At 41.3% G+C, this 14850-nt stretch overlaps 1 protein-coding gene across 3 annotated transcripts in view; it reads left to right on the top strand.

Moving 5' to 3' along the window:
- The window catches only part of LOC131131939 (zinc finger protein 609-like), a 110220-nt gene that overhangs the window by 72816 nt on the left and 22554 nt on the right, over positions 1-14850 (top strand). For all 3 annotated transcript variants that reach the window (XM_058077032.1, XM_058077025.1, XM_058077017.1), the window contains one exon: positions 7302-7527. In XM_058077032.1, coding sequence (XP_057933015.1) covers positions 7302-7527 — 226 coding nt within the window. The remainder of the gene's footprint in view (positions 1-7301; positions 7528-14850) is intronic.

Raw genomic sequence — 14850 nt, 5'->3', positions numbered from 1 at the left:
TCGTTGTATTTTAGGCAAAAGAAGATATTTACACATCAGATTTGAGTTTGGAAAACAGTGATCGTCTTTTTGGTCTCTTCTCTGATATGTTTGGTTCCTATTGATTTGGTCTTACTCGATCAATACTAGTAAAAGCTTCTGATTAATTGACTAAGAAAATAATAATTACTTGCAATCCTAGTTCTGGCATGCAGTTGTTGGTAAAATATCCATTGGTTTGTAAGAAAGTGTATAGAAAATCTCAGGATTATGAATATGACTAAAATTTGACACCCTCTCAATACTTTGCAGTATGCACCTTGCAATCTTAAACTTGTGTCATAACATACACGGCACATAATTTTATTTTTACGTCTGCTGACAGAGGTTTGGCTGGAAAACTGCTTGTTGGAAAACTACTTGTAGTACTTTTGAGAAAAAATACAACCAACAAGGCTGACAGATTATTATTATTATGTTTGCATGAGTCACCAACTTCAGTTCATTAAAAATAATGAAAGAATAAGGTCTCAAGGATCACTTACACACATACACAGTACACATATAGCTGAATAATAATCAATACGTATAGCAACTTCTCACCAATGCATGTCGATTTCAGACTTAAAATAATGTTCAAATTGAAGTCCCGCCCATTTCTGGCTAAAGCAAGGTCACTCCCGGTTCATGCCCGACCATTCAGAGTACAGATACGGATACAGATCATTTAGATGGCTGAGCAGATACCCACGCAGATACAGATCGTGGTGTAATCGTTCATCCCCAGTGAGAGGCAACCACATACATAATTGGGATGAAAACGGCTTATTTTTTGCCTCACTCTGTTAAACGGCAATAGAACATGCGATGTGTATAGAAATGTTGCAGAGATGATTCTCTGTGACCCATGACAGCATTAGTGTGTGGAAATACAGCATCCATCGTGTGTTTTTTTTTCTAACTGAGGTAGTAGATGCTTTGGGATGGTTTGAAGGCTGGTCTGCCATATAGTTGAATAACTGTGGGACTGTTCCATGTGCCAAGGGTACATGTTTCATATGTCAAAGAGTAATGAGAAGAAAGTCAAGCTGTTCTATCAGTAAAGTAATCAGTAAGTAAAGTACAGTGTACAAATCTCATCTGTGTGACCATTTAGCAGTAAAAAGTTAACACACCCTTTGTCTTGTTCGTACTGTCTACATTTTCAACTGATTTACTTGATTCGATTTCATGCTTTACTTTATCTTGAATTGCAAAAAAAATACATTTTCTAAGCAGCAATAGCTATGTCTTTAGTTCCCCCTTAATAAACCTGATTTTAGTTGTATTACATTTAATCTAATCGTGTGAAATTAATGCAGGTAATGAAAGAATAATTGGTCTGCTGTTTGCAGGTTAATTCAACTCTTATGAGCTATTTATGCTATCATCGTTATATCTGTCCAAACAAATGCACCCTTAGTTGCATCAGGCGTTAAAGTGAAGAAATAAAGTCAATAAACAAGGTTAGTCTAATAATTTGACAACATACGTACATACGTACATACGTACATACGTATATGTACGCATGTGTATATGTCTATATTCCACCCGTGACTGTCCCTTGTTAGAAGCATCTCCAAATTACTGAGCCACTAATTTTTCTTTTCTGACCCATTGCTCCACCACAGACCTTTGCCCCTATTTCCTCATGCACGAAGAACGGCGGGGCAGGAGCCTAGTTTAGTGGTTTAGTGACGAGTAGGACCGATGTTTGTTTTTGATATTGTGGTTAAAAGACATATCAATATATTAATAATCTTGATATATCGCTCACCTCCTGCTACATGGTCTTATTCTCCGGCAGACCAGCTGCATTAGGAAGCGGAGTTACTAGTTGCATTCACTGACAGTCCCGTTGTTTTTCCTCAGTGGCTGTGCAGTGGGAGTCGCACACAGTACAACAGTGGGTCAAGTATGCTCTCATTCGCTCTCATTTGTGCAGCGGTAGAAGCTGGTTGAATGTTTCTTGGCAAACGTGTTATTTTTTATTATACCCCCCAAAACGGCTTCTGCTCGACTTTGATGATGTGTTTGTCCAAGCCTCTGTTATGTGCAACACCACCATCTTAACGCTTGTCACCCTCACCATCATTCCTTTTGTTTTTGTGGATGAGCCCCAGGTTGACAGTCTGGACCTCTTCTATGTTGCTGGCCTGCTTCATTGTTTTAATTTATGAGTCTCACTGTGATACTGTCATCTAAATTTGATGAGTGTTGGAGTTATGACAGGCAGTGCAGTCATGTTTGCATAGCGAGTAGAGGACTGGACTGTGGATGCGCCCCTGGGAGATACCAATGATGATGGAGGAGATATGCTGTGCTGGGGGTCTGTCGGTGACAAAGTATTTAATCCACTGGCAGAGAGGGGCACCCACACCCAGTGTTTGTAGTTGGGTGAAGACTGTGTGTGGATTGATGGATTTCAATGCAGAGCTGTATTCAATAAACAGCAGCCTAACATAACTGTTGCTGGGTGGAGCTCGGTGGAGTTGCTGTCGTCTGTGGATCTGTTGCTTCTGTATGCAAACATCAGCAGGGAGGAATGCTTTGATGTGGGCTGTAGTATCAGTGTAACTCCACTACACTAACTACAACACTTGAAGTGGAACGCACAAGTAATGAGATGGTGCCATTGAGCGTTCCTTACCCAGGCTTACTCGATCGACAGTGTGATTTTGTCTTTTGTATCAGAACAAATAAACAAGTTTATATTTCTATCTTTTAGCCGGAACACGGAGCTGACACTCTGCTCAGCTCTTTCTGTTAGGGTGTATATATGTGGATATTTTTACTACATATTGTAGTGTATATTAATCATATATTTATTTGGTATGAATGTATGAAATTAAAAAGCGATACTATTTTTATAACCTATAGCTTATTTGATGTAATTTCTGTCGTTATGCAATGACAAATGAGCCATGGTCTGCAGTTGGTCCCTGGGCTGCACTTTGGCCACCCCTACTTTTGTGGATCTTCAACAGGGTCGAGCAATTGAATTTTGCTGTATGAGCAAAAATTCAAGTCCTTTTTGCTTGTTGGAATGGGCGGGCAATGGTGGTTGACGTACATTCTGGGTGCCGCACGACTCCAATTTCAACTGAACCTGCGCTGTAAGGCGATGTCCGGACAAGTGACGTGCGATCCCAGAAATATGAAAAATGTTGAACTTTTCAAGCTGTCTCCAGATGAGAGCCAATCAGCTGGAGTTTGATTGATGGACCAATGAGCAGACAGGATGCTAATCAGTACGCTATACTTGCCCAGAACTAGTTGACATTTGGCACTGTTTAGAGTGTCACAAGCAAGCCAGTCGATTGGACTTGTTCTGGGCAGCTGCTGTCAACAATAGATCCACATTCAGTAGTTACACACACTGGTTTCCTGTCATCCATCCCTGGAGAAGCTCCTTCATCTCACTAGCCATGTTTTCACCTGTGTGTTTCTCCGGAAATAGTCTTGTCTGGACGCAGGACAAGTCGCTGGGCCAATCCAGTCCGCACATTTAACAACACACATCGTATGCTTTACAGCCAGTACAATCGCAGGAAAAAAACACATCATCAACTCTGCCTTTTCTGTTGTAAATATATCATTTATACCGGGACAAGTCATTTTCTTATTATTGGTAGAATGTATAACAGTTTTTTTTTTTATTATCAGCAGTGTATATGGCAGTATACATATACAGTAGTAAATTGATTGTTTTACTTGTAGAAGAACGTCTTCACTCCTGTGTATGTGTGTGGCTACATGCAACCCCGAAGCTGTGAGCTTGCAGGATTACTGATCTCATCAACTCGGTACATCACATTATGCACCACGATACACAGATACGGATACACGGATACACGGATACACAGTGATTAGGAAGTCATTAGGCCTGGCTCTGTCACTCTGCACACAATAATTTACCATTAGTTTTTTCATCATCTTCATCTTGACACTCAGCAAGCCATCAAATGTGTGGCCTCTGTGATTTTTCGTGCTGCTTGTGCTTGTTTTGCTCTTGCTGTTAATTGAGACTGGCTCTCACCCTTCTAAAGTATCGAATGCATAGATCCTCAGCACTCATGAATGATAATGTAAGATGAACCATTGAAAGGGGACCTATTATGTACATTTTTTGACCCTTTGTATTGAGTTGTGGACTCCTATAGAGCAGCTACACACAATAACCTGTGGAAATGTGATCATTACGCGGGACTACTAGACATCGGTGAGCACTATGGTTCTTTCCTTCTCCGTGGACTCACAGCGTGTCCGGCATTAATGTACCTTTCCCGGTGAGAGAGTGCTGCTACTGACTTCAGCAAGACTTTCATGTTCATGTTCACAAAACCAGTCCCGTGTGAAATGCCCTTGACAGATAAAAACATTTTTCTCTTGCTGGGAATCACCAACTCCAATGGTACTCCCTTGTAAACAGACAAGCAAAGCTTGGGGGAGGCCAGAGGGCGTATCTGGCCTACAACCACGCATAAGGAATCCCGTCCTCTGTGACATCGCAAAAGAACAACGGCCTCTGAAACTGAGCGTTTTGAGCCATCCCAAACATCTTTCAGGGCTCACTTGCGAAAACCTCATTATGTGAAACTTTGTCATCGTTTAACACAAGAATACAACATTCTAATTATATGTATTGGTCAGAAAAGTGTAAAAAGCATATGACCCCTTTAAAGCTTGAGTCACGGAGTAACAGTTAGCCTGGTCATCAGGGTGGAGTTCGAGGCTCGTATAATCCACACTGCTTGCCGGTTGTAATTCCAGTAACGACTTACGATCTGGTAACAATTTCCAATAAAGTACACTTAATTACATTAGTTAATGTGTAATGAACCTATCCAAAACACTAACCCTAACCACTACTCATTATTGCCTCAGTAGCTGATTTAAATGTATGTGCCTTAGTCATTAGTTCCTTATTTATTCTTCTTCTTTCGTAACTATGATGGTTACGCAGAAAAATACATATACACAAAAAATGGAAGGAATGTAGGTTTTATGTAAATGTCAGATATAATGTAATACCATCATCATTGTTAAAACAGAACCAAGAAGGATTATCCAATGTGATACGCTTCACTCATATATTTTTTGACACCAGAAATTTAGTATTTGGTTGAAATATTCAGAATCAAAATAAAATCATGTCAGACAAAGCAGTGATGCAATGGTGATTCGAAGTACATTTCAGCTTCATTTTAGACTGCTATAAAGTTATAAATCTCTCACCTGAAGTACTAAGACATCCAATCCCCAAGCATTCCAGATGGATAAAGATGAAAAACAACTTATAAATTCTCATGTTTCCATGTAGGCCAACTGTCATCTTATAAATTCTAAAAATTCAGCTTTATTACAAATTTTAATCTTCCAGAATTCAGCATTGGATAACTATGATCCACACTTTGTATAACAAAATAGATCATTAGTTGACTCCAAAGTTGTCTGCAGTCCCCAAACATTGAGTTGTTGTGAATAGTTAGGATGTGTGGTCTTGGCAGTACTGTAGCATTAGTACTAAGGATCGACCGATACATCGGCCGGCCGATATTTGCCTTCTTTATTTGAAACAACTCAACTGCGTGAGTTCGCAGTTGTATTTTTCTGCCGCATGATTTACAGACAGGCATCTGCCAGGCAGCTTTGTGTTGCCGGAAGACCCTGCAACACATGCAGTCGCGGTACCCTTCCCCCACTGCAAGAGTGGTGAATCCCAACAAGGGTACGTTTTCAACTTTGAATTATCCTCTAACAGTTAAACTTAGTTGAAATATTGCCACCTGCTTTGAAATAGGAAACATGAACGCCAAGTGGATGCAATATACGTGCTTGGAAATATCGTTTAGTTTGTGGGTGTGAAAAGCAGGAATGCTGCTGAATGCTTCATCTTTAAAAGTGCCTACCGTTGGAATTAGGGAGCTGTTGATGTAGTTGGAGGCTAATATGTACAGCTGTTACCAACACCGCTTTAATGGCAACCTTGGCAATTCAAAGTTGATAATGCCGTTTAAATGTGTGTTTAAGAAAGCTGAATCCTACTGTGTTCAGTGTTTACATTTCAATAAATATTTGTTTAAACTTGAGACCTAGAATATTTGTTATCATTGCCATTTTTCATGTAAATTGAGGGAGCAAAAGCAGTATCGGCCACGAATATCGGCCCAAGCCAAATCGGCCATTTTGCTAAAAATCGGTCGATCCCTAATTAGTAGCTTATGATTTGGAACATTGCAAACACTTGTATGGGACCTATGATGCTTTCTCCCCTTTTCTGTCCTATAAATGTGGTTTGAATGTTGTATTTTTGTGGTAAACAATGCCAAAGTTTCAGATAATCAGGTTTGTGCATTTGGAAGTGAGTCATGAAAGAAGTTTGGGAGAGCTCTGAACACTCCGTTTCAGCGAGTTTTTTCCAACACTGGCTCACTGCGACAGTGGCTGGAATAAATTAAAACAGACCGTTTTGGAAATCCAAGGAAATTCAGCTAGTTTTGCTGCAGATTTTTGAAGATATAGAAAGCTTTCTGTTCAGGTTAAAGCCTGTAGCCACAACTCAATACCTCGGGCCAAAAATGTTGCATAGTAGGTCCCCTCTAAGCCTGGTGGAACCATGTCTGTTAAATTACCACTCGTCAACCCCCCCTCTCACCTACTTTTCTCTGCCCACACACTTTCTAGTTCCATTACTTCCCATCAGTTTCTCTTTGAGGACTCCTTCCTCCCTTCCTGTTCCTTTTTCCATGTAGGCCGACTGTCTCGTCATTGCTGTCACGGTGTCAGTACGGGTGGAATCAATCCCTGACCCTCAGCACCCGGCTCCCTCACTGCAACGAGGTTTCCAACTGATGGATTTAATGAGCGATCAGTCTGTGAGATGACTGGCGGCATGGTTCACACTTGTTTGTGTGCGAGGGAAGAAAACTGGGACAGAGCTTATTTGATCAAACATGCATAACAAAATCTGCCCTTCCACAAAGGCACTCACTATGATTGCTTTGCACCTCCGCGCCTCTCCTTTCTTCTAATCACTTCTAAAGATGACAACAGACTGTAGAATGGTATAGCACCGGCACCTCCTTTATTACTCTTGAGACTTACTACTACGAGAGATTTCCTCTGGCAGAACAGAATTACCACAGTGATGTTCATGCACTCTTCCCATCCGCGAGCTGTGCTATTCCGTCATTCTCGCATTTACTCTGTGTACTTACAAAAAGGCTCAGCAGTCTCTCATTGATTTCTCATCTCTCTAAACCCCCACTTTTCTCTTGCAGATGGAATCTCCTGTCTCAACACCAGTCCTTCCCCCCCTCCATCTCCTTGCCGCAGTAGGCAACAGTGAGATTTCCTCTCCATGTGAACAGATAATGGTGCGTACACGCTCAGTGGCAGTGGACACTTCCGATGTGGCCCTATCTACAGAACCTGAGTGTTTGGGACCCTGTGAACCCGGTACCAGTGTCAATCTTGAAGGCATTGTCTGGCAGGAAACAGAAGATGGTAAGTGCAGTGGTTTTAAACATATGCACTGAACATTTCCTTTGTCTATGGAGTAAATACTAATCTTACTGATTTGGATGATCAAATAATTCTGCAATCATCAAAGACCCTTGTTCTACAGAATGCAACTGGGTCAAAAATGTAATTAGCATCCATCAATATCAATAATCAATTAAATTGTGATGTTGTGCTGCGGGCAACTGCTTAAAACCAGAGGCTTGGAACATTTCTGCACTGTTTTTCCCTTACAAATACTGACTTACGTAATTGGGTTTGGCTCAGCTAGTCAACCAGTTTAGCACACTTTTCTCTTCCTGTCGCAATACACTGTAGTTGCTCCAAGATATGTGTAGAAGGCAAGGTGATTGTATAAGAAAGTGCCCAGTGTTTCCAAAACCAGATATTTAGTTAATGGATTCATCACAGACTAAGGCCCTATCCACATATAGGCGGGTATTATTTTTCCACGATTTTGCCTATCATCAACACGAGCCTGCAGATATTTCGTACTAAAAACCAAGGGTTTCAAGACCTCCGGCCAAAGTGTGGATTTGGAGAGAAATCATGTTGTGTTTGGGTGGAGACGTCAATAACCAGAGTTTTAGGTTTCCCAATGTCACTACCTACGACAAGGTTTGCTGTGACGTCACACATGCGACCTGTGTTTACATCACAAACAACAGGAATGCCATCAGAACTGTGTTGCTATTTTTCAAGCGCTTTTTGCAAGCCCGAATATTGCATCACTTTAAAGAGCAGAGGTAAACAAACACTTACACAGGCACACACACACAAACAAGTTGGCCATCTTTGCTCAAATAACAATTAAACATCGGAGGCATCCTCCTCATTGCAGACTCCGACTTGTTTTGGCAAGATTCCCAATCAACATTTTCTTGTCTTGTTGACTTTGCATTGTAAAACAAGGTTTAGAAGTAATTCTGCCTCCATGTCAGTCCACACAAGAGTTGTGTTTTATATTTGCAGGAGTGACGGGATGACAAAGGATTCTGATCGGATAGAATTTTAGGAGCTACTGCCGCCTACAGTTTTGGCAAGCTTATGACTCTGGTTCCCAATGCATTTATATGGTTATGAGTGGATGCATTTTATACAAGGTTATGTGGACACCCTTTTTTCATAAACGGAGGGGGGGAAATGTGCGGTTTTAAAAATTCCTTGCTACGTGTGGACAAGGCCTTAAATTGCCTGCATGTCCACTATATAAACAAAGACATCAAGGTACGTCGCCAGGTTTTGTAGTCTGTGTGTAGGAACCTTTGTCTATCAGAAGAAGAACATTTGTGAGGTTGGAGGAGACGGCCTCATTTTACTGAATATGGTATTTGCTTAAAACAAAGTGTGGTATAATTCTCTCATGGTTTGGCTTGTATGATCAATTAAACTGTGTGACCAAACGAACTCATTGTCGACATAGTTTTGAACCTTTGTCCAGTGTTACATAGTGTTAAATAGTAATGTAATGTAGTAATGTAGTGCAATGCAAAAGTGTGAACAGAGCTGATATTGTCTTAGTGTGTGGGGGGGGGCAGGGGAGTCCAAATATACACATATTTGGTAAAGAGTAATACACTTAGTGAAATATGTTTGTATCTTAGCCAGTATTTTGCTATCAATGATGAAGACAAGTCAGTTGATCTGTTTCCCTTTTCTTCAAGGACGGTATGTTGGTGTGGAGGCCTCATCCTTTGCAGCTTTTAAGTTATGTTGCAGACCAGGGCTTGTCTGACACATCCTTGTTCCTTCCTGCTACTTACTGTCCAGCCATTCATCCTTTGTCTATTGTCCATGCCAACTGAGAGCAAGTCAGGCGAAGACCTGTGGCAGGGCTGGAAATCAGACAAGGCGACTTCTGTTAGTGACACAAACATGGCTCGGAGCCAACACCGGCACTTCCCTCATGCTGTGCCTTTGCCCCCCTCCATTCCTAGTTCAAGTTTGTCATTTGCCTGCACTCTCCTGAAGGTGCTGTTTTGTCTTGTATATGTATTGGATTGGTCTGTTGACTGGCATGAACCATACCTTGGCCAACTAAGGGTATCGCCATACATACAAGTCATGTGTACATTATATCTTAAGAAACATCTGGAATAGGGGTGCAATGATTCATCCACTACATCGATGTATTGATATATAGCACTATGGTCCAATTCCATCAATCAGTGTTCAGCAAGTTGCCTTTCTGGACAACATATATCGATTTAACATCGCTTAAAATGTAATCAATCAATTGATCAATCAATCAATCAATCGAGCCCGCAACCTTCAGGTTATTTCTGTGTGTGGAAAAGTTAATGCTACGTGGAGGCCTTCATTTCTACAACATTGCTCTGTGAAAGCAATGCACTGAGCAAGTAATTGCAGTAATACAGCGAATGGCCGAAATACGCAATGTTCATCATGAATTACTACATGGTCACAACGTGTATATCAAACCTTGTTGGAGGTTTTTAAGTAGCAGGCTGTGTCAGCAGCATAGGTGTATATCCCATTACGTGGCCTACTGAGCTGTCACTCTGTATCGGTTTTTATATCTTTATAATGAACAGAAAAGTTTCTTCTACAAAGGATATGTCTGACCATTATTTCATAAAATGAAAGTCTTAACCCACTGCCACTGCTGTGGCCGGAATCAGTGCTCCAGCATTCTTAATATTAGTTCAACTGTTACTGCGCTTTCAGCAATTGTTTCCTTTTCATTGCTAAGATACATCCTATTCTATTCACTACTGGCGCGGAAACCAAAGTCCATGCATGTGTCACGTCTCGCCCTGATTACTGTAATGTGTTGCTTTCTGGCCTTCCAAAGTCCAGTTTTAAAAGCCTGCAGTTTGTACAACATTCAGCAGCACGACCCCTCATATTTCTACAGAACAAGCCAACCTGCACTCGCTCCCATTTTATTTCAGGTGCGACTTTAAAGTTCTGTTTCTTGCCTCCAAAATATTCCATGGGTTGGCACCTTCCTATTTGGTGGGCTTTGTTGTACCCTGTGCTCCGTCCAGAAACCTACACTCACAACAAGCCGGTCTTTTGACAATCCCGAGAGCCAGAAACAAGTATGCGGACTCTAGAGCCTTTTCTATTGGGGCTCCAACTCTGCGGAATGCCTTACCTGCTGACATTAGAGCTGCTACCTCAGTAGCAGTCTCACTCCAGACTTGCTATATTTACACTTTAGCATTTTATTAATAGTATTCCTGGCCTGTTTGACTGCCACTCCTGTAAGCTGGCCTTTGACTGGCCTTCTGTGAGCCCCGACCTAAACCCCAACTGGAGCAGTTTGCTCACGAGGAGTGGGCCAAAATACCTGATTAGAGGTGCAGAAGTCTCATTGGCAGTCACAGGAATCTTTTGATTGAGGTTGTGCAACATTAATATAAAGTTAAGGGCAACATCATTTTTTTTCAGGCCTGGTTCTTTTGAAACAATATAAATGTCTGACTTTCATTGCTTAAATTGTATATCATTTTTATTTATTATTACTTTTATTAGATTCAAGTTTTCTGTGACCGTTTTTCTTTCATTAACCGAAGCATACCAACAATTTTGTCCTCGTATGTACATATGTTGCCCACTCGACATCCATCCTGGAAGGGGAAGTCTCCTCCCCTATGCGGTCCTTCTTAAGGTTTCTTTTTTTCCCCAAATGGGGTTTTGAGTTTTTCCTTGCTCGGATGGGGGTTCAGATCAGAGGATGGGGCCAGCATCGATTGTTGCCAGCTTGTAAAGCCATTTGAGACTCTTGTGATTAAGGGCTATATAAATAAACTTCACTTGAGACAGTTAAATATGAGCAAATAAGGACATTGAAGGAAAAAATCTGACACACTGGGAGTAAGAAAGAAACGGATATTTGAAACACATAGCATGGGTACCCTGACTAGCAATAGAATAAATCATAGAATTGAATAATCTCCTGCATCTCAGCATGTCTCATACAAAGCTGTTTAAGCACACACTGTGGGTGTGTTTCATTTTGCATGCCAGCCAGCAGCTGTTCATCACCTCTCTGCTGCCTTACAGCTCTGTGGGAGTAAATTTACAGCGCGCAGTAATTGTCTCAGTCGGCGTAAAAGAAAGAAATGGATGAAGAGGGCACAAGCAACAAAGAAAATGCAGTCATACATGGGGTTGTCCCTATCCCCTTTTTTGACTTCCCTTGCGGATTTTTTTCATCGTCTTGCGGATCAGATCTTTTATTCTATAATAATCTTGTTACAAAAAATTATTTAATTAAATTTCAATTAATGACATTGATGAAAATTGATCTTCAAAGCATTAAAAATAACTAAGCTAAAAAGCGCTTTCAAAATACTTGGGACCAATCGTGTAATAGTAATAGTAATGTAATAGTAATTGCTAAAGACTGCCTCTAGTATAAACAACCAGCGGTAAGAGTGGCACTTTCCATGCAAGCTCACCGCACCATGACACAGCAGCCTGGGCACAGGGAGGGTGAACTACCGCTGCACCTACGGAGCCGAATACCCAATAAAATGAACTTCACCACGGTACACTGCGGACATGCATGGTGGTGTTCTTCTTGTGGGTGGTGGGATTCAAGTGGCAAACAGCTTGGAGGTGAATTACCCCATCGACCATGTTGAGGTGCGGCCCAGAGTTACAAACGTTAAGCTGATTTGATCCAATCTCAGGAGATCTCTAATCACAAATACGGACCTGTGCATGTCACAGACAAGAATCTTGGCTGATGAGGCAGAATCGGTTTTCTCATGCTGTGTCATATGTCTGAAAATGGAGCATCTCATTCAGCTGAGGACCAAAGGGATACAACTGAATGGTTGTGGTTTATTAATACTCAATATTTATGTGGATCACTGAGCTGGACTAACATGACCACACTAAACACTACAGTCAGCCACTTTACTAGGGTGATGGAGGGGAGTAATGCGTCATTAGAGAAGAGAAAAGGCAAATCTCTGCAGTTGAGTCTGTCTGGTGGCAAGTGAAGCATAGACGTGGGGGGTGGGGGGTCATAACCATGGTATTTTGAGGCCAAGCGCTGACACAAATCCCCTCAAGACAGAGAAGGCAGTGGCGGCTCCCAGGGTCATGTCAGCATAGCGATGGGCCAACCCCTGCCAGGCTTCGCATGCTGATACCTCAAATATCATCTCTAAAGTGCTGGAGAGGTTTATTGCTCTTGAAATACAGCCCAGAATGCATTGGCTTCTGCTCTGGGGTAGAAGGAACACAGAGGGGCCTCTTTGGCCAAATGCTGTTGCTCATTGCCAGTGCAACCCATCCCCCATCCACACGCAGACGGGCAGTCCACACCAAGCAGGCTCCCACAGCTTCTAAAGATCCCTTATAGAAAAGTAACACAGACTGTTGTGATAAATGTTTGTGTCATGGATTATTTATTGGATTTCCAATTACGTTATAGTAGCATGATGAGTGCTGTGTTTTAGTGGTGGCCGGTTTTATCCAAATATGAATATTGATCGATACCAATGTAAAAAAAAAAAAAAAAAAACAATGCAGCGGTTTCGTTTAAGATGCAACCTTGCTGTTTGTCTCTCTGCTGTCTTTCACCGTTGCAACGTGAGTGATGAGAATATCTACTTACTGTCTTTCTCTTTATTTAGACCACACAAATACACACAATAAACATGATGTTGTGATGTTTGCAGTATCCATGAATGCATCTCTCAGTAGTCGAATGACAATGTCAAAAAACGTAACAAGTGTTATTCTGGGCTAAAGACGTGTTTGCTAATTAGCAGTGTTGGGCATGTTACTTTAAAAAAGGAATTAGTTATAGTTACGAGTTACTTCTCAAAAAAACCTAACTGAGTTACTACACTACAAAAGTCACTAGTTACCACACACACAAACACACACAGCAAAGACGGGTACCATTCCAGAGGTTTGCATTTATTGCAGTGGACATGTGTTTCTGTGGGGTTGAGTTGCTCACACAAGACGTGGACAAAGTTTTTTTTTTGTTTTTTTTTTTCGGGGACATAATGTACATTTTAACTTTGACATCAACGAGGTTAAAGTAGTGTCAGTACTTCCATTTGGCAAACGCTGTCTTCTCGCTAGAGTCCTCCTCACTCGCCATTTCTCACTATCGCAATCTTACGAAACCTTAGCCAATCCTCATTGCTTATGTGCTCTAAACACCCGCCCACCCTAGTTCTCTGATTGGCTGAAAACGCAATCTTACTAAACCTTAGCCAATCCTCATTGCTTACGTGCGCTAAACACCCGCCCACCCAAGATTGGTTGAAGACGCAATTTTACTAAAAGCCAATCCTCATTGCTTATTTGGTTATGTCACCCCCTCCCTTGTCACCCTGCAACACTCTCACTGCGCTGCAGATTAGTTCTGAAGTCGGTGATATATTTTTAGGCGGCTTCAGTAACGTGCAGCAACGGGCTGTTGAAAATGGTAACAGCGTTATGCTGACAGTGAAAGTAATTAGTTAGATTACCCGTTACTGAAAAAAGTAATATTTTAAACGGCGTTATTCCCATCACTGCAAATGAGAGATGCATACTGTATGTGGTGTTGGAATTGCACTGCTGTTGAGTTCAGGTCAGGATGAAGTTATAAAAGAGCGTCAGACTCTGTGGGGAGTAGGGCTGGGCGATATATGGATATTTTGAAAAATATATCCATATATCGCCCAGCCCTACTCCTTGTTCAAAGCACAATACCAAACATAAGCATATCGTTCATTTTGCAATAGACATCAATAGATTTGATGCGGAGGTATCATGTTTCAAGATGGTGCAGAGTTACAGCAGCTCTGTGTATCCTGCTGCGTTTTTAGTGTTTAATAGTACTTTGTGTATGACTTCCTTGTTGTTTTTGTGCCATACCGACCCCTTAAGCAAGTGTGCAGATATGGATGTTCATCTCATTACGTTTGTAGCTTGCTGCTCGCGCCATTGTTGACACTCATCCCTTGGCTACGCCGAATGATCGGGTATCCCCGCGTAGATATGGATATGGAGAGGCTGCATGGCGGGAGTGTGCAGCGAAAAAGACGGCGTCAACCATGTTTAACCATGTCTGTCATCATGGGGAACAATTTATTTAAAAAAGAGAAAATACTATTTTATTTCAGTGGCTATTTTAACTTACACAAATATTACACACATATTTGCTTTGCCTTTAGTTGAAATTCAGTTTATGGAAAAAATGTCAATGTATATTGTATATCGATATTCTACCTAAATATATCGGGATATGAGTTTTGGTCCACTGTATGCGTTAATTACTGCAAAAAAACGAAGGTCACAAAAGTGGAAAACACATACATAATA

This window comes from Doryrhamphus excisus, chromosome 1 (assembly GCF_030265055.1).
Source record: "Doryrhamphus excisus isolate RoL2022-K1 chromosome 1, RoL_Dexc_1.0, whole genome shotgun sequence".
Lineage (NCBI taxonomy): Eukaryota > Metazoa > Chordata > Actinopteri > Syngnathiformes > Syngnathidae > Doryrhamphus > Doryrhamphus excisus.
This window is presented reverse-complemented; position numbering and strand designations above follow the sequence as displayed.